Here is a 25270-nt window from a genome sequence, read left to right as displayed (position 1 = left end):
AATATGTATTCTAATACACTAACAAATTCCCCAGACATCACAAAAGAGTTCCAAATTTTCACAAAAGAAAGCGCTCTCATGGAAAAGCACTCACATACACTATATTATACATTAAACTTAGGTATAAAATATTCATTCTAAATGTTTAATTGGTCATCCTCTATAGAAATCTGTAGATGTTTATTTAGTAAAAGACAAGTCACATAGAAAACACCAACAGTGGCAAAAGATAAAAACGATGATGAAAAAGCAGCTTTTTTGTATGCTTTCTACTCCTATGGAATATTAGTAAAAACCCATAAGTTGGAATCCTTTTGGTGTGCGAGGCTATGGGATGCATTGCACAGCAATGCTTGGATTCTTCACAATTGCCATGAAACATGACATGGGTAACTAGACTATCATGCATTCATGGGATTCACAATGCTCCAAAATCAGAGGACTGATGGCTTTAGAGCATTTATTATCCTTTGCGTGGTGAAGCTCGTTATGAATGGTCATATTGCGGTATGCAAATGTGGTGCCTGGAATTTATATTGCCATATACGGTATATATATCATTGCACTTTTATACCCATTTCATAAATTACTATAGTGACAAAGCACCTGTGCAAATCTTGTCACAGATATGTTCTGATCTATGGGAACGTTTTAATGAAATAACCTCAAAGGTAACTCTTCACATGTGTTTCCTGGGCTATCAAAAAATTGTGGTCAGTATGTAGAATAATGTTATATAGGTCACATTAAGTGTGATGTCCATTCAGTTGGTCAGATGCCCATAACAGAGTAAGAACTGGAAATGATAGAAGCCATCCAGCCCCGACAGGTGGCATCTCACATGGTGTGTTCTTCTCTAACAATCACATTTTGGCTGGGTTAAGGCAAGGTGCAGGCACATAATGTTCCCTTGTGTCCGCCTGCAAAGCAACCTAATGTGTTCCACTGCCTCAAACTCAGGGGGGTATGGCACTTTTAATATTAATCACAGTCCTTGATGTCCACTTAGATCACAACACGTAGGCCTCTCTCTCTCACAGAGTAACTGCCTGTGCAAATATCATATTGTAACTAAAAAGAGGCCTAGCTAGAACTAACAGTGCAAAAAGAAGGAAAAGCCGAGAGAGTTCCAGAAGAGGGCACCAAAGCACCAGCCATAAGAGTGTTCTGTCTTCCTGGGATTGCAGTATCCGCCAGTGAAAATACATCCGCTTGTGCACTTCGAGATCAAGGCTCATTTTGGTAACTCATCTGGGGAATAGGAACCATAAAAACAAATGCTTTCTGCCCTCTTTATAAAATCCAAGAGAATGATTCCATGAAGCAACATTTAGGGGTGCTCCATAACCTTTCAGGTTAATGCTTTGTTATTTTGACCTAGGAGAGAACACAAATAGCCATCACAATTTAACTTCATCAAGTATTAATATTAAAAACAATAATAATAGCATTCATGATGATATCATTAGCACTATTGTACCTACATCTTATTTTTTGGATATCCACTAATATTCATTTTGCATAACTTTAGGGTTCACATATAAAAAAAATCCTTTGTGTAAAGCAGAGTTCTAAGAACTTTGTAAATATATCATTCACCATGAATGATTCATTTTCATATTAGACTTCAACTGGTTTATCGATATAAAACACATTGGTGGCAGTGGGGGAATGAGATATATATATAAAAAAAAACAATAATAATACTCACCTATCCCTACTGCTCTCCCACAGCAGCCACTCCAGTCTTCCAGATGCTCTATTTAACTTTTCTGCAGCCATCATAGGCTTTTTTACACACATGACCACTGCACTGACGATCTATAAACAGGATGCGGTTTCTACATTAGAAGCCCATGTGACCTGTTTACAGGATGTCACCGGAACAGAAGGCCCATTGATGTAATGGATCAGATACCATGGTACTAGAGCAACGAAAGAGCTCTCTGGCACCACAGTAAGTATATTACCAAGATATACACTCAATATCAAAAAGATCAGGCACCTAGAAGGAGTTGTCGGAAACAAAGGAAACATTAAGTGTGTGAGTGTAACATTAATATAAGTAAGTGATTACACTATCAGCTTGGATGTAAGATGTGATACAGACAGGCATGATAGCATGCAGGTTCTATATGGTATCCTGCAGCATATCACTTTGTAACTGAGCCTCTAGATCGTACAAACTTATAGGCTGTCAAAGTTGGCATCTCAGATGGTCCCATACATGCTCTATTGCCAATAAATCTGGTTACCGGGCAGGCCACAGAAGCATGGCAATGTTGCGGAGGCATTACTGTGATACCCTTGTTGTGTGCGGCTGAGCATTATCCTGCTGGAAAATACCTCTTGGATGCCGAGACAACACATGTGGCTGCAGGATATTCAGAACATATCCCTGAGCTGTCACTGACCCTAGTGCAACGACTAGGGGTGACTAACACCTCCCTACAGTCTGGTGCAATAATGCGCCCCTATTAAACTCTGTTAACTGGGTGAATTCTCTTTGATTACATTGTAGTATCATATCTAGTAGTCAACAAGCTCTACACAAGCGGATAAGGAGGTGCACTGCACACAAGTAGCCTCTGAAAGCCTTTTTAGGATAAGGTTGGAATCAGTTTTAGGGCCTCAGGTTCATCTAATCACACCACAACTCTAATCATTTGCATATCTGCCTGAGATGTAGCTGCATGCAGAGTTTTGCAGAGAAATTACTTGATTTATTTTCTCAACAAAAGGTGTAGTTTGGGTCAGGGTGGACTTAAATATATCAAAATAGAAAACAAAACCAGACAACTTCTTTAAGGTTGTTTAAGGTTGAACTTTGCTTATTTTGACGTGATTCGAAGGGTTTGCTTACATGTGGCAGATTTGCTGCTGAAATTTCTGAAAGTGAAAATCAGGCCTGTATATCTGAATTGTGCTGTATCTGCAGGATGTGCATGGATTTATACAAACCCCATCCAGAAGTATTAGACAGCCACAGAAATCTCTGTGAAAAATCTGCTGCATGTGAACTTAGGCCGGCTTCACACGAGCGTGACGGGCTCCGCAGCGGAATATTCCGCAGTGAAGCCCGTCACGGCGTCCCCCAGAGACCCCATACTTACCAGCGGAAGATAGCGTGAAGATGCTTCCCCGCCCACCGCTGTCGCGTCATGTGACACGCCCACCGCGTCACATGACGCTGTCGGCCGTGTCACGTGACGCGCCGGCCGCGTCATATGACGCGGCGGCGGTAGGCGGGAAAGCGTTTTCACGCTATCTTCCGCTGTGTTACAGCAGGAGATAGCGTGAACGGACGGCTTCCAGTGACTGCAATGGAACCCGTCAGCGCGTACACCCGCAGCAAATAGAGCATGCCGCGGGTGAGGACGGGAGATTTCACGGTGCGAAATTCCGCGGTGGAATTCCGCATCATGAGCATTGAGCTATTAGGTTCAATAGAACCTAATAGCAGGGGGCAACGCAGCGGATTTTTGCCGCGAATTTACGCTGCGTAAATCCGTTCGTGGGAAGGAGGCCTTACTGTATCCTAATTCTACTCCTATTAAGCAAAATTCACACTAGCCTTTTTTGACTAATCCAGTTTTGTTAAAAATGGAAATTAAAAAAAAAAGTGAAGAGCAAAGCATCTGCAAAGCTTTTTGCTTATATCCATTTTTCAGCATTAAAAACATGGTCGTCATCGTGCAGTCTCTTCAATGAATATACCTCAGTAGTTAGTACCTTTACCTTGCAGTGCTGGGGTCCTAGGTTCAAATCTCAGCAAGGGCAACATCAACTTTGAAAAACTCCATACAGCCATCACCATTGATCAGCTTTGAACCTACAACTCCAATGTTACAAGTCAGCAGTGCAAACAACCAAGCCGCCATACATGTTCTGTCTTTGGCAGAGAAATAAAAGAGCAAGCAGAACAAACCTACAACTCCAGTGCTGCAAGGCAGCAATGCTAATGATGGAGCCACTTTGCTCAAGAAGATAGAAAAGAATATACACAATGAGAACATACAACCTCTATGCAGATGTTGTCTATAGTCAGACATGAACTTAGAACCCCAGTGTTACAAGGGGTGGTGGCTCAGTTGTTAGCACTGTTGCCACCACCAGAGATGAAAAATGGAGCGTTTTCAAATTCTATCTGCCTCTCATTGAGTACAATGCGTTAAAAAAAGATCCATCTGTATAACATTTCAGAAACTGAAAATAAAAACACAGCAGTCTGCGCTATTGATCCAGTGTAAAAAACTGAAAGGAGACGGAATATGATGCAGAAACGGATTAAAACTGAAGACCTTTCACTTCAATGCATATCTACGGGCTTGAAAATGGAAAGGTTTGCTTTCTGTTTTGCTGTTTTAATGCAGATGGGCAAAAAGGAAAGCAAAACGCTAGTGTGTATCATTTATTGTATCCACTGGAATAAGTATGTAATAAACATATGGGTATTTCTCTGTTTCATTGCAAGAAACTATATGTATTAGACCTAATAATCACTACCGTATTACAGATTATTGTTGTGCAGATACATAATACAGGGTTATTCAAAAAGAAGGAGCAGATTTGGGGATTTAATTACAAACAAACTACAGAAGAAAGGAACACAATCCACACATCACTGGAAGGAGGAAGGTTCACATTTTTTAATGATATAGCAGTAGTTTCCATTTTCTGCCACATCTCAGCGCTAGGTGTCTTGTCTTATGGTCCCTGAGGTGAGTGGTAGACCCATGCTTTTCTGCTTGCAACCAAGTTCTGTGCCACTCGTAAAGTAGCTTGTGTGTAAGGCCTTTGTTAGACGAGCTTTGTGTTTGCGCACGAATAGGTGCGTGTAAAGAGCGTGTCTATTAGAACCAATGCTTTCCTATGAAAGTGTTCACATGTACGTTTTTTAGAGGTGCAAAATACTCGCACCTGCAAAAGATAGGACATGCCAGTGCAAATCGCATCTAAAGGTCTGTGGTGCATGCAAGGATAGGACCTGACCTATCTTTGGTGCATGCTTTCCATAGACTCCTATGGGAGCTAGAAAACACGCACCTCCAATCATATGAATGGGCTACTTCAAATAGCTGGAATTCACCCGGTCACGCTATTTTTTTCCACACGCGAGGGGCGATCTTTTTGTGTGGCTTTTCATAATATAAGCAATGATAGGGTTTGCCCCTATATAAAACTCTTTTAGATGTCAATAGATGTGTGAGGTCTCTGACTGAAAAAAAAAAGTTTTTTGTTGTGTCGAAGGAAGAAGATCAAGGCAATAATGAAAGTTCTTTCAGCTATCAACATAATTTAATAGACCATTTGATTTCTTATCAGGATCAATTTGCTCAAAAAGATCTTTATCAGCTCTACATTGAATCAGATAGATTTTACAATACTTCGTCTAAAACATCGTATTTCCATACAAAAAATTTTTTCTATCCAATTCAATCTAGAATAGCATCCTTGAATAGTTTCTCAAATTTAGTTCTGAAGGATTCAGTTGATCTTCATGCTCGTATTAGCATTGGTATTGACAATAATTTAGAAAGACAGGCCGCTGCTGATCAACCACATAGACCTTCCTATTCCTCCTGTAGAGGAAGCTTTACAGCATTCATCTAACATCACAGACAGGATTACAATGATAGGTGACACCTGCATATAGTTAACACAGGAACCACCCTTCAAAATAACCTCTGCACAGGTCACAGAAAATGCTTAGAACAGTCTCCCATACAGGTCAATTGATAGTCTCTTGTCTATTGTGTAAATGGCAAATGAGGCTACTGTAAAGCATTTCTCTAATATTTACATGCTGGGGAACTGGACATTCTGATCTTTCATTCTTTGCCAAAATTATGTAAGGAGCTAATAGTCATGTCTGCCACCCTCAAGCGGTTCCGGGCAGCTGCAAGTGTCACTCTGCTCTCCCTGTCTGCTTTCATCCAGCACTGAGAGAGTTAACCAGCACTCTGGCTCTCAGCTCACCTGTTGGGTTAAATAGGCATTACTCCTCTATTTCAGCTGAGCTGTGGCACTTTCCCTTGACCTCAGAATTGGTGTGTCTTAGGTTCTGACACTTTGCTTTCTTTGGTCATCTTGCTCTGTCTGAACTTCGTCTTGTCAGCCTCCCTGTGTTGGGTTTGTTTCAGTCTTTCTGATCTGCCTGAGGCTTCTTGTTCTGCTTTGTCTGATCTATTCCTTGTCAGTCTCTTTAAGCCTCACTGTGTTGGGTCTGTTTCAGGCCTTCTGTTCTGTCTGAGGCTTCTTGCATGTCTGATCTGTCTGTACTTTTGTTTTCTGTCTGTTTCCATTCTTGTTTATGGTTTGCTCCTATCCTTTCCTACATCTGTGTAACCTCTGTCTGCTGCCAGTTTTTATGTTTGCTACTCCATCAGGGATAGTCAGACCCAATGTTCAAGCGCAGGGCCGCCCTTATTGGGGGGATTGCCTTGCTTGTAGGTAGGGGTCTGCCATTTCTTCTGCAGCTAAGGGTCAGTCTCTCTTATCCTGGCAACAGTGCCTCTATCTGAGGAGTCAGCTCCTAACTACTTCAAGACTGGCTAGGCTTGGTTGGTTAGTCCAGTGGATCCTCATTCTAAAATCTGTAACAATAGTAATGGGTATAAACTCTTTGGGTGAACCTTTGAGTGAATGAACACAGGCACATGGTTCACAGATTGTTGCTTTCATAAATGTGGATCAAGTAGTTGTAAATATGCTTCTAAAACCAAAACTATTAAAACAGTAATTGATGACAAGGAATTTAATATTAGAAAGTTCATTCATTAATTATGATACTACATAAATAATTTATCATATTCAGTGCAGTATTTGTAGTTTTTGCTATATAGGCTGCACTACAAGAAAGCTCGAAAGACACATTTAAGATCATATTAAAGCTTCTATTAATTTATATTAGCTTCTTATCCATCAAATATTTTGAAGCATTTCTCATTTCAATGTTCAGGGAATTCAACAGATTTGTTTGTGGTATTTAAAAGGTTAGAAGACCAAGGGGTTGGAGACTGGAAGAGGGCTTTGCTCAATCCTGAAGCCTACTGGATATTTATAATGAATACCACATACTAATATGAGCCTCCTGTGGCAGAGAGTGTTAAAGTAGTATGCTGTGTTTTCTGTCCATGGTGCTGTATTCTCCACGGGAGCTGATGATTACATTGTATTCAGCTAGCAGCCCCGTGGTAGTACAAAGGAACTAAATGCAGAGAATAGACCACCTGCTGTTCTCTGCATACAGCTCCTGGAAGCTCATTTACATGCAAATGAAGGTGATAAGCTGCTAATGGACATTAGTGTCCATTAGCAGTTTATGTAAAACAATCACTCAAAACTTTCTTTTGAATGATTATCTTTGTGTATAAATTGGCCTTTAATCTAGCCCAAGGAAACTCTACATTTGTTATATTAACATTAAATCTCCACCAATATCAATTCAATAGTTTATGAAATTTGTAAAATCACCTGCACAAAGAATATAAAAAAACAGGTCAAATCTGTAATTACCGTTTAGGCATGATAATTATATTTTATAAGCTATTACCATTTAGTGAACTGCTTTCTCTTTTTAGAAACATAAACTGACAGCAGAAAAAGAGTCTGGCTGTTGAAAATTTCCAAAAGCAAATTTCTTAGAACTCGAAGGAATTGCTCAAAAACTGATGACTATCTGAAGGAGGCCTCTCGGTTAGTGGATACCTTTACAACTAATGGGCGATAGGCATGAGCTTAATCAGAAGAAATCAAAGGTGGAGCACTTCTGCAGTCCCATTGAAAGCAATTGGCTGCTTTCAAGTCCTGCAGGGATTTTCGGGGAAGGGCTTTGAATATAAGCCCTACCCTGAAAATCATCCCTAGAATGTGTTAAAAATTAAAAGAAATTATACTCACCTCTCCTCAGCTGCCGAGGCTCAGGTGCGTCTACTCTGTCTTCTCCCTGCACTACTCTGATGCTTTTTCAGCAGGTGAGGTTTTAAAATCCCTGCCTGCAGAAAGGGCTGCATCTGAGTGGCTGAGCACTCAGTCAATCACAGGTAGTGCTTAGCCATTCATTGAATGACACCTGAGTGCTGCCTGTGATTGGTCACAGGACTCAGCTAATCACAGGCAGCACCTGGTCATTCATTGAATTAAATGAATGGTCAAGCACAACATCACGCTCCTCTGCCACACCCACAGGGATGAAGAAATCCTCTGCCACAACTGTCACAGCTGTGACAGCTGTGGCAGGGGATTCTTTACCCCCCACGGGGAGTCCCCATGGAGCTGCATTCATGCGTGTTCATGCACAGACGTGGGTGCGCAGTTTTGTGCGCATGTATGTACAGCATACTCCATTTCAAGTGGAGTCAGGAATATTGAATTTACAGCTGCCTTTTTTACACAGTGTACCTATGGGAGCCAACAGCAGAGAAGCTCTGTTATTCTCCTGTATATCTTTCTTTCACAGGGGAGGTTTGACATGAATTTTTGCTTACGTTACCAGATGCTATCAATCAGACAGCATATTTGTTCTCTGATTGTCACATATGAGGTTTTTTTTTTCTCGAGAAAAACGTATACCATTTAATCTTGCAGGTGCTGCAGTCATTGCTGACTGGGATATAAACATTTAAAAAAAAAAAAAAAGGTAACATTTTTGCCTTTACACAAGACCTTAACCATTGAAGGCATAGCCTATATTTGGCCATAGGAATGTGACAATTTTGGGGGGATTTTCAAAAGTCATAACTTTTTTATTTTTCTGACAACATGATCATATGAGGGCTTGTCTTTGGGGGGCAAACTATAGTTTTCATTGATAGAATTTTTGGGTACACATAATGTATTATGTATCAGAACGTTAACTGATTAGCTACTTCTTTATAGATCAATGCTCTATATGGCTCCTGAATACAAGATACACAGAAGGCAATACATGAAGTAAAAATATACATAAAACATTCAATGTAAATATACTTTGGTGCATGCAAGATTTTTTAGGCTTTAACAGGGCATTCTGGAACTTTTACCCTTTGTACTATTGATAACTTATTCTCAGGACAGGTCATCAATATTTGGTTGGGCTCCAGCACTTCAGACCCCTGGCAATCAGCTGCTCTCAACCCTACACTTGTTACAGCAGAGCTGGATGTTGACAGCTCTGTCCTCATTGCTCTTGGAGGTGGAAGTGTAATAGAAGTCATAGCTCCCATTGATTTCAGCATCCAGCTTGGACTTTTATAGGCATGGGGTTGCCAACTTTCTAAACAAAAAAATGCCCGCCAAAGTAAAAAAAAAACAAAGGCATTGTTTTGAGGAATGTGCTTAACATAGAGTGAGAATTAACAGTTATTTCTTCTCTTTATTGCACATAGTTACCCTAGAGTCCTCCTGTACAGCTGTGCAACATATCTCAGCAAGTAAATTGTATGGGATTTGCTCTATATATATATGCTGCATATTTTATAATGACACTGGCCATTTAAAATACTGTCCAGGCCGGTGATTTACCAGCTTTTTGTCAACCCCACCTCAGGTTGCCCCTAGAGTAGGTTTTTCACTTAATGCTGAGCTCTGCAATATGAAAAAATACATTTATATACTGTAAGCAGAGATGAGCGAGCATACTCGCTAAGGACAAATACGCGAGCAAGTATTGTCCTTTTTGAGTACCTGCCCGCTCGTGAGAAAAGATTCGGGTGCCGGCGGGGGAGAGCAGGAGGGGGGAGATCTCTCTCCCCCCCCCTCCCTCCTGCTCACTTCCGCAACATATCGCTCACCCCCGCTGGCACCCGTATCTTTTCTCACAAGCGGGCAGGTACTCGAAAAGGACAATACTCGCTCGAGTATTTGTCCTTAACGAGTATGCATGCTCATATTTAACTGTGAGCAACTAAAGTTTTGTAAAACTGTAACATCTTTTCAGCAAAGTCATTTTTCACTTTTTCATCACCCTAGGGTATAAAAAGTTGATTACTTAATTTCTTTCTACAATATCCCAATGTTCTTGTCCACTTAATGTGTGGAGAACATGAAGCACCTTGATACAAGACCACTTTATATAATGGTTCAGTGACATAAGCAACATCTGTAATACAGTAAAAAATATTGATATCCGCCTAAAGAAGAAAGTTAAAATAACTGTGGTCATATATCATTTTCCACATTTAAGACAAAAAACCATTACAGATCCAGGCTGCAGTTAATTTTAAGCAGATCCCATTTCCAAAAATCATTACTCTGAAAAGTGAGGAGTGTAATATCTGGCTTAATATCGAAAAGTTTAGCCTGAGGTCAAAACAGAGGAAATGTGAATGTGTTTAATTTGTATTTTTATACTTTAGCAGAAATAGCCTTTTAATAACTGTCACTCACAGCATGTGTAGAAATGAAATACTTACATATACATGGGCTGCAGCTGTAAGTGAGATGTCTTCTGAGGACCCTGGTAGCCATAGGAGTCAAAGCCACCTATAAAATCAACTGCAAAAAGAAGAAAAAAAACTCCATTATCATTTTGACCTCGGGCAAAATTCTTCCATCAATTACTAAGGAACTTCCAGGGAGATATGACAGGCTGGTAATAATCAGTACAGTTACTAATTACCGAAGTGTACAGAAATGAATCATGCTGCAAAGTGAGGGAAAAACTACAAGAATGATAAATCATTATTAAACACTGTCCTTGGATCAGAGTTACCAACATTCTTATTTAATGCCTGAAACGCTAATGAAGGGAAATAAAAGTACAGAGGCTAGATACAAAATGAAATGACCAGTGGGTTACATGAAATAGAGTGAAACGACCACTGAATTGCGAGTCTTGTGTTGCATGATGCCCTATGTAATAACTTTTCTTGCACCCTCCACCTTCATATTGTCATAGACTGCACAGATATCTACTGTATGCCATATTACACCTATATATCAATGTCATACAGTATATACTGCCCAAATAACAGTGTTAGGGTCCCTTCACACGGACATATTTGTGCACGTATTTGTGTGTGCAATACGCTAAGAATAGAACCCATTGGTTTCAATGGGTTCATTCTCACCACTTTTTTTGCGTGCATTTCACGCATGAAAAAAGGCAGTATGCTCTATTTTTGTGCACACCAAAAGCCTCATAGAAGTCCATGGGAGGTGTGCAAATGCTAACTCAATATGCACGCAAATGTACAATATGCAGCACAATTCCATGAAAAGAAGAACACACCTTGACCTTATCAGGCTAAATGGCCTTTTAGGGCAGACTCACACGGGCATGTTTGTGCACACAATACACAGAGAATAGAACTAATTGTTTTCACTGGGTTCATTCCCACCTCTGCGCGCAAAAAAATTCTGCTGCATTCTTTATTCTGGTACGCAAATGCACCATAGGAGTCTATGGGGTGTGCGCAACCGATACCCGTGTAATTGTGCAATACACTAATTAGACTTCATAGCATTTTAATGGATTGATATGCAGCGCAAAAAGTACAGTAAAAATGTAGCACCCAGCATAATGGGGATGGTGGTTTTGTGGAGGCTCATCCTGTTCGTGACGCCAAATTCTTTGGTGCGCCAGAACAGAGATGGCGTTTTGGTGGATGATGTAAGTAGTAGTCTCAGCACCAAACACCAGTTCACAGCGGCCACCCGTTCTTGCTCCCAAAACGGCAATGGCTGATCTGGAGTGCGACTTTAAGTAATTAGCTAGCTTATTTGAGGCGAGCGTATTTACAACAAGCCACAACGTTTCATGGAGGAGGCAGCACAGGTGCAGCATAGTAATGGACATTCACACACACACACCTAGCAGTCAGGGCAGGTGGATGCTTAGTATTATAACGGCACACAGGTAAGGCTTCCAAAGGGTCATAGAAGGCAATTGGCAGCTATGTGTTGGACACATTTATTTCCCAAGACAGTTGTTCTACAATGCAGAATGTCCAAAGCAATTGTGAAGGTATCCTTCATGTTACAGCTTTTACAAAAGTCATGGCAAGAATTGCAATATGACTGCAATGTTAAAGCAGAGAGAAGGCAATTCTGAGGTATTCCCAACATGCAATATCGAAGGGAGTTATTGCAGTGACAAGAATCATTAAGGGAATCCTTAGTAGCTCCTAAGAGAGCGTCTGCAATGACAGGCAAGAGGCATACTCCCTGGTTTGTGTAAAAAAAAAATAAATTATATATATATATATACACTCAACTCTCCACCGTTGCAATGTGAATATTCCTCGTGGGGAGTCCCCTTGTCACTGAACACTGTGACAGTACTGTTACAGTGCTCAGTAACAGGGGGACTCCTCTCAGAGAGTGGAGAATCCCCTGCCACAGCTGTGATGGCTGAGTATTGTGGTGGTCTCCCATTGCTTTCAATAGGGCTGCAGCTGCCGAGGCTCAGGTGCATCCAGCTGTGTCTTCTTCCTGCACTGCTCTGAATCTCTTTCAGCAGGCGGGGATTTAAAGGGGTTGTCTCGCGCCGAAACGGGTTTTTTTTTCCCCATAGGCCCCCCGTTTGGCGCAGGACAACTACAAGGGATGTGTTTAAAAAAAAACAAAAAACATATTACTTACCCGAATCCCCGCTCTGCGAAGTCTTCCTTCTTCTTTCTTCTTCCTTCACCAAGATGGCCGCCGGGATCTTCACCCACGATGCACCGCGGGTCCTTTCCCATGGTGCACCGTGGGCTCTGTGCGGTCCATTGCCGATTCCAGCCTCCTGATTGGCTGGAATCGGCACACGTGACGGGGCGGAGCTACGCAATGACGCGTAGAAGGGGGCGGAGCCAGAACGACGCTCATGTCTGGACTTAGGAGAAGGGGAGAAGACCGCACAGCGCAAGCGAGTCTAAAAAAGCAAGAAGACATCAGAATTAGACGGATCCATGGAGACGGGGACGCTAGCAACGGAGCAGGTAAGTGAATAACTTCTGTATGGCTCATATTTAATGCACGATGTACATTACAAAGTGCATTAATATGGCCATACAGAAGTGTATAACCCCACTTGCTGTCGTGAGCCAACCCCTTTAAAATCCCTGCTGAAAGGGCTCTATCTGATTGGCTGAGCACTCAGCCAATCAGAAGCACTGGTCAGCCATTCATTGAATGACAGCTGAGTGCTGCCTGTGATTGGTCACAGTGTGGAGGATATATATATATATATCCAAGGGGAAATGTTTATTTCACGTCCTGAACCAGCAGAATGGAATGGGCCAGCCACATCCTGTTCTGCTAACCGTTATCAGAATATGTAGCTTCATAGAAATACACGCTCATAACCTTAGGGCACATTTTGTTACCCGCACATAGCCCTCGGGCGTCATTTGATGCCACACTGCTCACTGCACCCCTACCCCCTCCATCGAACATGAAGAGATGGCGCTGGTTTGTACCTGAAACCATGTGATGTTGGATATCCATGACAACAGCAACTCACGCAGGGCCGGATGAAAAAGACCTTATTTGGACCACCCAATCCCATGTTTTGATTTCCAATCACGTATTGCTTCCTGTATGCCCATAAAGGGCAATTAACTCATGATGCTACATAAGATTCTATACACCTACTAATGAACAGAGTCCAGGAAGACTTTCTACACTGACAGTCTGCCTCTGTGTGATCTCTTTCATTGCACACAACCTCTGAACATAAATCTGGAAGGGTGCAAACATTCCTATTGATTACGTCGTGGACCCAAAATAAATCCACGACAACTGTACTTAGCTAATCACAGGCAGCGCTTGGCTATTTATTTAATTCAATATCTATTTTTTTATTTTTAACACATTCCAGGGATGATTTTCAGGAAAGGGCTTATATTTAAAGCCCTTCGCCGAAAATCCATGCAGCACTAGCCAGCAGCCCATTGCTTTCAATGGGGCTGCAGAAGCGCCGCTCCCATTGAAAGCAATGGGAGAACATGGTGATCCTCTGCCACAGCTGTCACAGCTGTGACTGCTGTGGTAGGCAATTCTTTACTCCCCGCGGGGATGAAGAAATCCTCTGCCACAGCTGTCCCCTTGTTGCTGAACACTTTGACAGTGCTGAATATTGACACTCATTACGGACCTATGGTACACGCATGTTCTATGTTTTGCAGGTATGTGTGTTTGCATACCTGTAAAACACAGACATGTGAACACACCATAGGGAACCAATGGTTCTAATAGACACGTGGTTTTGTGCACACCTTTGTACGCACATGCACATGCTCATCTGACAGCACCCCAATACTTGAAAACTAATCAAAAAGTCCTACATACCCGCAAAAAATAAGCATTCTGAGGGTGCGGGCAGACGAGCGCATAAACGGCGCGTTTTTGCGACCAAACGTATATACGTGACCATCTGAGGCAATGGTTTCGAATGTATTTGTTCACATGGGCGATTTTACGGCGCGTAAAAACGGCAATTCGAAAAAAAACGGAACATATGCGACCGAAATACGCACCAACGCATATTCGATCGCCGAAAAGACCGTTTGCAAAGTAGGAACAAACGAAAATACGCTTTCTAGCTCTGGTCATGATCGGTGAAAAACGATCGCTCGGGCGATTATACGTTGCGCTCGTGCGAACGTAAATACGCCTACGCTCGTCTGCCCGCACCCTTAAGCTCTTAAAAATGTAACCACTAACCACGCCTTGAATGTGGCGACACAAAAACAAATAATTATTTTAAAAATGTGTTTTTATTATGAAAAAGTAGTACAGCATAAAGGAATTATAAATCTGGTATCATCATAATTATCTGGACCCACAGATAAATCTATGTCTTTATACTGCATGGTGAATTCATTAAAATTGAAGTAAAAAAAATCACACTGAAATTGCTGTTTTTTTACATCCTACACAAAAAAGTACAAATTATGTGATATATTATATGCACCTCAAAATGCAAAATGATGTCCTAGAAAATGTAACTCATTCTTCAATGTCAAAGGAAAAATAAAACAATTATGGATGGCAATGTGGGGTTAAAGGGGTTTTTTGAGACCTGTTTTTTTGTATAACTTCCCCCTTCCTGCTGTATAAAAATGAATAGGTATATAGTATACCTACCTCTCTCCACTTACTTCTGTGTCCCATGCCACGGCTCAATCCCAACTCCCCGTGTTTGTTTACAGGTTGCAGTCCCACCTGTTTACAAGACATCCGAGGCTGCTGCAGCCAATAACAGAGCTCAGCACTTGAATGTTGAGCTATGTCATCAGCTGGGATAGCCTGTAAAAGTGATGTCACAGGGAAGACCTGGTGTTGTGGGCAGACACAGCAGGGTGCGAGGAGAGGTGAGTATATTACTATTTGTTATTTTATGGCATGAGGAGCTGTGTTTTATATAAAAAAAGATCTTACACAACCCCTTTAAGGGATTAAGAGACATTACCTGTCCATACCATTGCAATGGGACAATGTGCAGATTAATCCACTTATCGCTACGCTGTATATACTGACTTTAACATAAACCTTTCCTTTCCAGTTAATTATACATTTCCAGAATATAAATTGGATAATATAAAACTACAGTGCCAGAAAATGAACTGGGTTGAAGTAGGTAATATTCAGTGGTATTTAGCTAATTGCATTGAAAGGCTACAAAACTGGTAGACAATCTTTCCTTATCATGGAAGGAATTCTGGTGAGTATCTGCAGGATGACTTGACAATTGACAAATCTTACAACTTTTCCTCAAGGATGGCTGTAAAGTTGCCTATACATTTTAGAAAGCTGTCTCAGCTATCTCACCTGACACCCCCAAACATATACATATTTGACCGAGGGTGCATGTGTTTTGAATATAGAGAGGGGAGAAAGCTATAGCGGGACATCTTTGTAGTGGCTTATCTCCTGAGGAACAAAAGGATGGAGTTGAAATCTGACTGTCTGGTCTTTCTCACCCTTAAAATGTTGGGTAAGGAAATTAGTAGGCATTCATACACATTAGATGATAAGCTAGTCCTGCTGAAACCACTGGGCTTGGTAACATGTATCTAATGTTTATGGCCACCTAAAAAGATTATGACCATGCTGGGTAGGTCCACTGCAGATTTTCATGTAAAAAATCCACAGCATTTACAGTAAGGCTACATGCATACAGAGAATTAAAAAGTTGTGCCCAAGATTCTTGGGCACAACTTGCATCCGACATCCCGTCTATGTGCTGTCCAATGTGCTGAACACCGCACATCGCCATGTGCTATTTTCATCCAAAAATTAGTGAAAAATAAGATATGCTGTTTTTTATTTGTACTCGAACTATTCAAATGAATGGGTGTTATTTCTGTCAGATTTTCGTTCCAAAAATTGGATGGAAATATTGCTCATGTGTATGTACCGAAGAACAAGGAGGGTGAGATTCCAGCAAATCTCATCCATGCGCTGCAGAAAAAGTCTATGGATTTCAAGTGGATACGCTGTGCTCTGTGTGGTTGTTCTCTGAAGCTAACAGTTTGTTCATTTTAATTAGTTTACTATTCATGCATCCTTCTTGTTAAAGAGAAGTGAGAGTCTTAAAAGAAAGCCACAGTTTGAATATAATGTATTTGCTGTATTTCAACAATTGCCCTAAAATCCCTTGCAGCCACAGTTAACTATAGCATAAGAGTACTGGATTGCATGCCTCTTTTCATTATTTCTGTGTGTTATAACACAACACAGCCTGTGGGGAATTCTTTTAACATTAAACTTCATTAGTTGCGAAAGCAGCAATCCATATCCAATTTTCTTTCCATGTCAAGCTTGTTCATGTATAAATCCAGTTCTTTTGTTGGATACATTTGCAATTAATCCTGTGAACAAAGCAAATGCAAATCCTGTGCTGTCAACCTCACCAATTCCAGCTGATTCTTTTCCTGACTTCCATCCATTACATTGAATAATGAACAAAATTCCCACATTAAGTCCGACCTAATTTTCTTGTGATAATAGACACAGAGAGTCTCAAAAGCAGCCGATGTCTCCTGGTTGTAACATCCTAATTTTACGTCTTTTCTAAATGTTTTAAGTAAGATTTAAGCATCAAAGGAAATTAACCTTAAAATTAATTATCATTACAAAAATGACAGGTTTTAAACAAATTACATCCTATTTAAATAAACTTGATATTCCATCAAGATTTGCAATTTGTCTTCATTTTCATCAAATACATATGCCAAACAGCTGCAAATCATCCTTAAAAAAATCACTAGTAATCTGTAGCACTGGTACAAATTTGCATGTGAGATCTTACATATGCTTCCAACTCTCCAATTGCTTTAGAATAGCAAGCATTTATTTCCCATAGGATGAAATAATTTATATTACCTTGGGTTCGTGTTACAATATGAACAACCGCAAACTTCTATTCACCCTCCATGCTTCATTTATTCTTTAGTCTGCTTGTGCCCTGTCAATATTATCACTGGCATGTGCCCTCAAGCATTTATCTTATTAGTTAGCGTAGGACTGCTGTCATCTGAGGCACGCTGGAGTAGAAATATGTAGATTACATTGGTTATGAGAGAAGATTGAGGGCCATTTCACACAGCCGTAGGTGTTCTTTACGTGCGCCCGCTGGAGCCGTAACAATTTGTGAGCAGGTGCACAAATCTAACGTTGGTGCACGTGTTCAGATGACATGGGCTCTGGCGCATACACGCTGAGCCCGCAATGCCATTGGGCCTCCCCTCCCTCCCTCCCTCCCTCCCTCGCTGGCTCACCTCCTCTCTCCTCTTGTCTGGCTGTGTGCTAAGCTCCAGCCCCCTCACCGCCCCTTGTCCGCAGCCAGCAATGCGAGAGGGTGGGACAGGGACGTGCTTAGCTCTGCCCCTGTCCCACCCCTCCCATTGCAAACAGCCGGAGAGGAGGAGAGAGGAGAAGAGAAGAGGAAGGGAGTGTAGCAGTCACGCTGCTAAACTGCCTACCACCTCCCTTCTACGGCAGCTATCATTGGCTCCTATAGGAGTCCATGGAGCGGCCAATGTATTCTGGCCCAAAAGAAAGTTCCAGGACTATCTTTGTGTGCTGGCGTGAAAGCGCTCAAGGCTATATTGGCCCGGCCGGGCGCTTTCATGCCACGGGAATACGGCCATGTGATCTGATGTAGCGTATATCGGCCGTGAAAACTGTGGGCTGATATACGCTCATGTGAAAGAGGCCTGAGAGTAATAAAAATACAATTGAAAAAAGTTGGTGAACCCTTTGAAAATACCTGAATTTCTGCATAAGTAAGTGATAAAATGTGTTCTAATACATATCTAAGTCACAATTATAGACACACAGAATCTAATTAAACTAATAACACACAGTTGTACTGTTCTTGTCTTTTATTGAGCACATTGTATAAACATTCCCAGTACAGAGAGAAAAAGTAAGTGAACCCTTGAATTTACTAACCTATATATCATCTACTATTAGCTGCAATTACCTCCATTAAATGTTTTCTGCAGTTGCAAATAAATTGTGCACATTGGGAAGGAATTTTCGGCCCTTCCTCCTTGCAAATTTGTTTCAGTTTATCAATATTTCTGGTATCCCTTCCATGCATAGCCATGTTCAAGTCATTCCATAGCATCTCGATAGGGTTAACCAAAACACAAAAATTCTTTTGACTATTCTTTAGTTGACTGACTTGTGTGCTTCGAGTCGTTCTTTTGTTGCATAACCATCTTAGTTTAAAGTCATGGACTGCTGCTTGTAGTGTTGTCTCTACTGTAGGTCTTTTGTTGGATTCTTTCTCTTCTATTTCAGAATTGCCTACTGTGCTGTTGGAGTGATCTTAACAAGACACCCACTCCTAGACAGGACTGTATGTAGAGTTCATGATGCCCTAGCCACTTTTCGTACTCCCAGCCTCTATAATTCAGATTAAGGGCTTATTTAGACGTCTGTACATCGGTCGGGTTTTCACTCTATCTCTTCAGGGGGAGGAGGCAGGACGGAACGGGAGGAGTGCACTGAGCTCCCTCCCCCTCTCCGCCCTCTCCCTGCCCCCATGAAAACCCAGCTGATATACGGACATCTGCATAAGCCCTAAAGCTGTGACCTATACACTTTATATAAATGTTGGCCAAATGCTGGTTAGCCAGAAAGGTATCTCTCCCTCATACACATGCATGCATGGTGGGCACCCTATCTTCCTAAGTCAGACCATTTTCTGTGACCACTTCTAGCCATATACAGTACTTTGCAAACGTTTTAGGCAGTTGTGGAAAAGAATGTTTTCAAAAACACAAAAATAGCAGTCAATCACATATTTTTGCCAATTGACAAAATGCAAAGTCAATGAACAAATGAGAGCTCTACATCAAATAAATATTTGTCATGACCACCATTTGCCTTCAAAAAAGCATCAATTATTCTATGGACACTTAAACACTGGTTTTAAAGAAACTTGGCAGGGAGGTTGTTCTAAACATCTAGGAAAACTAACCACAGATCTTCTGTGACTGCAGGTCTGCTCAAATCCTTAATGTAATCCCAGACAGACTTAATGATGTTGAGATCAGCGTCCTTTGGAGCCATATCATCACTTCCAGGACTCCTTGTCTATCTTTAGCCTGAAGATAGTTCTTAATGACATTCACTGTTTGGGATTGTTGTCCTTCTGCAGAATAAATTTGGAGCCAATAAGACACCTCCCTGATGTTATTGCGTAATACAAGTATCTTCTTGTATTTCTCAACATTGAGGACACCATTAATCCTGCCCAAATTCCAAACTCCGTTTTCCAAAATGCAGCTTCAAATTTTCAAGGAACTGACAACACACTTCACTGCTTCACTGTTGCCTATAGACACTCATTATTGTACGGCTCTCCAGACCTTTGGCAAATAAACTGCCTTCTGTTACAACCAAATTTTTCAAATTTTGACTCATCAGTCCAAAGCACCTGCTGTCATTTCTTTGAACTCCAGTTCCTATGTTTTCATGCATAGTTGAGTCACTTGGCCTTGTTTCTAAGTCAAAAGTTTGACTTTTTGCCACAATTCTTCCATGCAAACCACTTTTGGCCAGACTTTTCAGAACAGTAGATGGGTGTACCTGGGTCCGACTTGTTTCTGTCAGTTCTGAGTTAATGGCACTGCTGGACATCTTCTGATTTCAAAGGAAAGTAAGCACGATGCGCCTTTCATTTGCTGCACTAAGTTTCAGTGACCCAGCACTGCGTCTATGGTTTTAAACATTGCCCATTTCTTTAAGATCTTTAAACTCTAGCCTTACAAATACTAAAAATGCTACAAAAACAACATAAAATAAAGCTCTGTCTATTTCTTTAACAGCTTAAGGTGCTTTTACACAGAGAGATTATAGTTCAAAAAATTGCTGGATTGTTCAAATTTGAACGATAATCTTTCAATGTAAACACACCCAACGATTGAGCGATGAATGCTAATTTGTTTGCTTATCTTCATCATTCATTTGATGATAGAGAGAACTGAACGAACGAACGTTCTTGTTAAAAAAAAACAACAATTTATTGTTCTGTTTAAACTGACTGCTCAAGCGAACGAGCAAACTGTGACATCATTTGCTCATTCGCTGAGGCAAAAGATTATTGCTCCGTGTAAAAGTATCCTTACTATAGGCTGTAAGGCAAAGGAAAATCGTCACAGTGGTTTAGGGAGGGGGGGGGGGGGGGGATAAAAACAAGGCTGTTCGTATAAACAGCTTGCTTTAAACATTTGAAACCGCAATGGAGAAACAAGCCATCATATGGCCATGTCATTAAATTATGGCTTTTGAAATGCAAAAAAAAAAAAATAATAATTACTGAGCAATTAAGGGATTAATTTAAGGAACTATATAACATAAAAAAAACACAAACATAGTGATAAGTTAGCTTCATATGAAACTTTCCTTGGAATGTGTGGGTGTGCATAGTGGAAAGATTATTGTAAGTTTAGCTGGGGACTGCAAAATATATTGGCGGTATATGAGTAACAGGAAAGAAAACAAAATAAATGTTTACTAGTTATATATGTAGTTCACTTTATTTTCAGCCCCTCAGCATTCTTCACAGTTTTCTCATTATAACAGCCTATTTATTTGGTCTGAATGTCCTTTACTCAAAACAAATATTACATGCTGGGATTGGTTACAAATTAAGATTTATTTTAGCAGAATTTGCTTAAAGGAGATGTCCCGCGCCGAAACGGGTTTTTTTTTTTTTAAACCCCCCCCCCCGTTCGGCGCGAGACAACCCCGATGCAGGGGTTAAAAAAACCACCCGCACAGCGCTTACCTGAATCCCGGCGGTCCGGCGTCTTCATACTCACCTGCTGAAGATGGCCGCCGGGATCCTCTGTCTTCATGGACCGCAGGGCTTCTGTGCGGTCCATTGCCGATTCCAGCCTCCTGATTGGCTGGAATCGGCACGTGACGGGGCGGAGCTACACGGAGCTACACGGAGCCCCATAGAGAAGAGGAGAAGACCCGGACTGCGCAAGCGCGGCTAATTTGGCCATCGGAGGGCGAAAATTAGTCGGCACCATGGAGACGAGGACGCCAGCAACGGAGCAGGTAAGTATAAAACTTTTTATAACTTCTGTATGGCTCATAATTAATGCACAATGTACATTACAAAGTGCATTATTATGGCCATACAGAAGTGTATAGACCCACTTGCTGCCTCGGGACAACCCCTTTAATGGCTTGCAAAACCTAATGATTAGTTAGGTAACAATTATCCAAAATTCTCATTACATAGCATTTGACTTTCCCATTTTCTGATATATCCCACAGCTAATATCCATATAGTTAGTTTTAAAGTGACATTCATTTCCCATGTGTTAGCTTGGTAAGTATCTACAAATGTAAAAACATGAAAAACGTGGTGCAGGCTATATCTATTATATACTGTGCCTGCTACACACATACCAAATATACCTGCTATATACGGTACATACAATATATAGCACAGATAAGGACAATAATCATTCTAAGGGCTTATTTAGACGACCGTATATCGGCTCGGTTTTCACGCCGAGCCGATATACGGTGTCCTTGTCTACAGGAGGGGGGAGAATGGAAGAGCCAGGAGCAGGAATTGAGCTCCCACCCCTTGCCACTATTCGCAATGGGAGGGGTGGGACAGGGGCGGAGTTAAGCACCAGTACTTAGCTCCGCCCCCATCTCGCCCCCTCCTATTGCAAATAGTAGAGAGGGGTGAATAGGGGACGGGAGCTCAGTTCCTGCTCCTGGCTCTTCCATCCTCCACCCCCTTCAGACAACGATACTGTATATCGGCTCAGTGTGAAAACCGAGCCGATATACGGTCGTCTGAAATAGCCCTAAGTGCTGACAATCAATTGTCAATATTATAGGATGGTTTCACATGAGTGTATTCTAACACTTCCATAATATGCATCACTAATGCAGATGTGTTACAGGTAGAGATGAGCGAGCATACTCGTCCGAGCTTGATGCTCGTTCGAGTATTAGGGTGCTTGAGATGCTCGTTACTCGAGACGAGCACCACGCGGTACTCGTCTCGATTAAACGAGCACTGACCATTTAATTCAATGGAGCCGGCAATACAGTCGGCTCCATTGAAAGCAATGGGCTGCCGGCGATCTCAGGATGAATTTTCGGGAAGGGCTTAAAAATATAAGCCCTTACCTGAAAATCATCCTAAAATGTGTAAAAATAAAAAAAAAAATATGTCAGCATAAAGATCGCTCTCCTCTGCCATAGCTGTAACAGCTGTGGCAGAGAAGAACGATGTTAGCCCATTGAAAGCAATGGGCTGCCGGCGAGTGCGGGAGTGAGACCCCCCCCCCCCCCCGCACTGTCAGCATAAAGATCGTTCTCCTCTGCCACAGCTGTAACAGCTGTGGCAGAGAAGAACGATGTTAGCCCATTGAATTCAATGGAGCCAGCAATACAGCCGGCTCCATTGAAAGCAATGGGCTGCCGGCGAGCGCGGGATGAATTTTCGGGAAGGGCTTAAAAATATAAGCCCTTACCTGAAAATCATCCTTAAATGTGTAAAAATAAAAAAAAAATGTATACTCACCTTTCCGCTGCAGCCGGAGTTCAGCCGCGTCTGGCCAGCAGTTCTCCTGAACTGCTCTCTGTAGTATTCAGCAGGTGGGGATTTAAAATCCCCGCCTGCTGAATGAGCTGCCTCTGATTGGTCACAGCCTCACCAATCAGAGACAGCTCTCACTCACACCCATTCATGAATTCATGAATGGGTGAGTGCTGCCTCTGATTGGCTCAGCGCAAGGACCAATCAGGGGCAGCTCTCAGCTGTCAATCAGAGCAGCACTCACCCATTCATGAATTCATGAATGGGTGTGCATTGTATAGCGGGTTGCATTGTATGGAGCTCCAGATTCCCTTCCATGCAACCCCAAAACCTCCATGATGTAACTGTGTATCACTCCCGCGCTCGCCGGCAGCCCATTGCTTTCAATGGAGCCGGCTGTATTGCCGGCTCCATTGAATTCAATGGGCTAACATCGTTCTTCTCTGCCACAGCTGTTACAGCTATGGCAGAGGAGAATGATCTTTATGCTGATATAATTTTTTTTTACACATTTTAGGATGATTTTCAGGTAAGGGCTTATATTTTTAAGCCCTTCCCGAAAATTCATCCCGCGCTCGCCGGCAGCCCATTGCTTTCAATGGAACCGGCTGTATTGCCGGCTCCATGGAATTCAATGGGCTAACATCATTCTTCTCTGCCACAGCTGTTACAGCTGTGGCAGAGCAGAACGATCTTTATGCTGACAGTGCGGGGGGGGGGGCACTCTTGCCGCTATTGTGGCTTAATAGTGGGACCTGGGAACTTGAGATGCAGCCCAACATGTAGCCCCTCGCCTGCCCTATCCGTTTCTGTGTCGTTCCCATCACTTTCATGAATTTCCCAGATTTTCACAAATGAAAACCTTAGCGAGCATTGGCGATATACAAAAATGCTTGGGTCGCCCATTGACTTTAATGGGGTTCGTTACTCGAAACGAACCCTTGAGCATCGCGGGAAGTTCAACTCGAGTAACGAGCACTCGAGCATTTTGGTGCTCGCTCATCTCTAGTTACAGGTGATATTACAGCCTTATCAGTATTCATTTAGTATTTGCCCCTGTATTTGCTGTCATTGGTTTTATTTTCTACTAGACAAATACTGATTGTTATTTGCCCAGTAGAAAAAATACAAGGATAGAGGCAAAAATGGAAAAAATAGATCATGCAGCGTTTTTAAAATAGCCCTGAAAAATTTGGCCAAGTGAATAGATACATAGATTTACATCAGCTCCATATTGCAGTCTGTAAAACACGGAACAAATACAGAGGTTAAATATGGTCATCTGAAAGTTTGGGGTAAGTAGCCAAGTAAGTAAACAAAAGTACACTCACAAACTCTGTGTTCCCTATCCTATAAGCACCATAACTTAGTTTATATTGCTTATTGGACATGGACATGATCATAACATCTGTTTGAGGAATGCCGGACAGAGCTAAAGCATTATTAAAAGCCAAAGGGGGCAGACAAAGTATTAAAATATGTTGTTTGAAAATGGCTTCTTTTAATTCACTTCTGACTAAATTTTAATAAATTGATTGCAAAACTGCAGTACTGTATACTGTATAGTATGAACGATCACAATATTAAATAGATCACAAGCAAAGCCTCCTGGTGAACCCCTAAAATGGAAATGACAGGGTCCAAATTAGTGAGAGGGTTGAATAGTTTATACCAAAACATATTCATAAGGCTGGTTTGACATCTGAGTTGGAACCTCCTATCGGAGGTTTCATCGCAGATCCAGCTGAAAATACTGGAAGAAAAAGTGCTGTATGTGGCACTTTTTTTCTGTCCGAAGCCAGACATTTGAGTGGAAAACCGAGCAAATCCTATTATAGTCAATGGGGCCCATCGGGCGCTACTCGGTTCCATCCTGAGACGGAGCCGTTCGGCCACAGTGATTCCCCTTTCCTGCTCTCTGAATGGAGCAGGAAAGCGGAACCCCTAGCGCAGATGTGACACCTCCCTAATCGGACCAAATATTTTACTAAATGTATCTTTTTACAGGAGCTCCTTGGTTGCAGCTGTTGGTGTGCTACCAGTGTATAGGTGGCACTGTTTAGCTGTGAATACGTTGAACCAATCAGACTAAATTATAAGTCCACTTGTCAGCTACATTAAACTAATTTATGTTAATTATGTTAACAAACAACTGGCTATAGAAGAACACATATAAACTATACACATTCACAATGACTTTTTTCTGAGACCTTTTATAAAACTGACATTTTATCTGACATTTTGAAAGTTTATGCTGCAGTACTGAGC

At 41.6% G+C, this 25270-nt stretch overlaps 1 protein-coding gene across 1 annotated transcript in view; it reads right to left on the bottom strand.

Annotated features, from left to right (window-relative positions):
• Nucleotides 1–204: 204 nt before the first annotated feature.
• Nucleotides 205–25270, bottom strand: part of NKAIN2 (sodium/potassium transporting ATPase interacting 2) — a 793322-nt gene continuing 768256 nt past the window's right edge. The window contains exons 6-7 of the mRNA XM_066591198.1: nucleotides 10395–10476; nucleotides 205–1377 (exon numbers count right to left, since the gene is read on the bottom strand). Coding sequence (XP_066447295.1) covers nucleotides 1368–1377; nucleotides 10395–10476 — 92 coding nt within the window. The 3' untranslated portion in view covers nucleotides 205–1367. The remainder of the gene's footprint in view (nucleotides 1378–10394; nucleotides 10477–25270) is intronic.

The sequence above is a fragment of the Eleutherodactylus coqui genome, chromosome 1 (assembly GCF_035609145.1).
Source record: "Eleutherodactylus coqui strain aEleCoq1 chromosome 1, aEleCoq1.hap1, whole genome shotgun sequence".
NCBI classification, from domain to species: domain Eukaryota; kingdom Metazoa; phylum Chordata; class Amphibia; order Anura; family Eleutherodactylidae; genus Eleutherodactylus; species Eleutherodactylus coqui.
The sequence above is the reverse complement of the archived record's forward strand: the minus strand, read 5'-3'. Positions and strand labels throughout refer to the sequence as shown.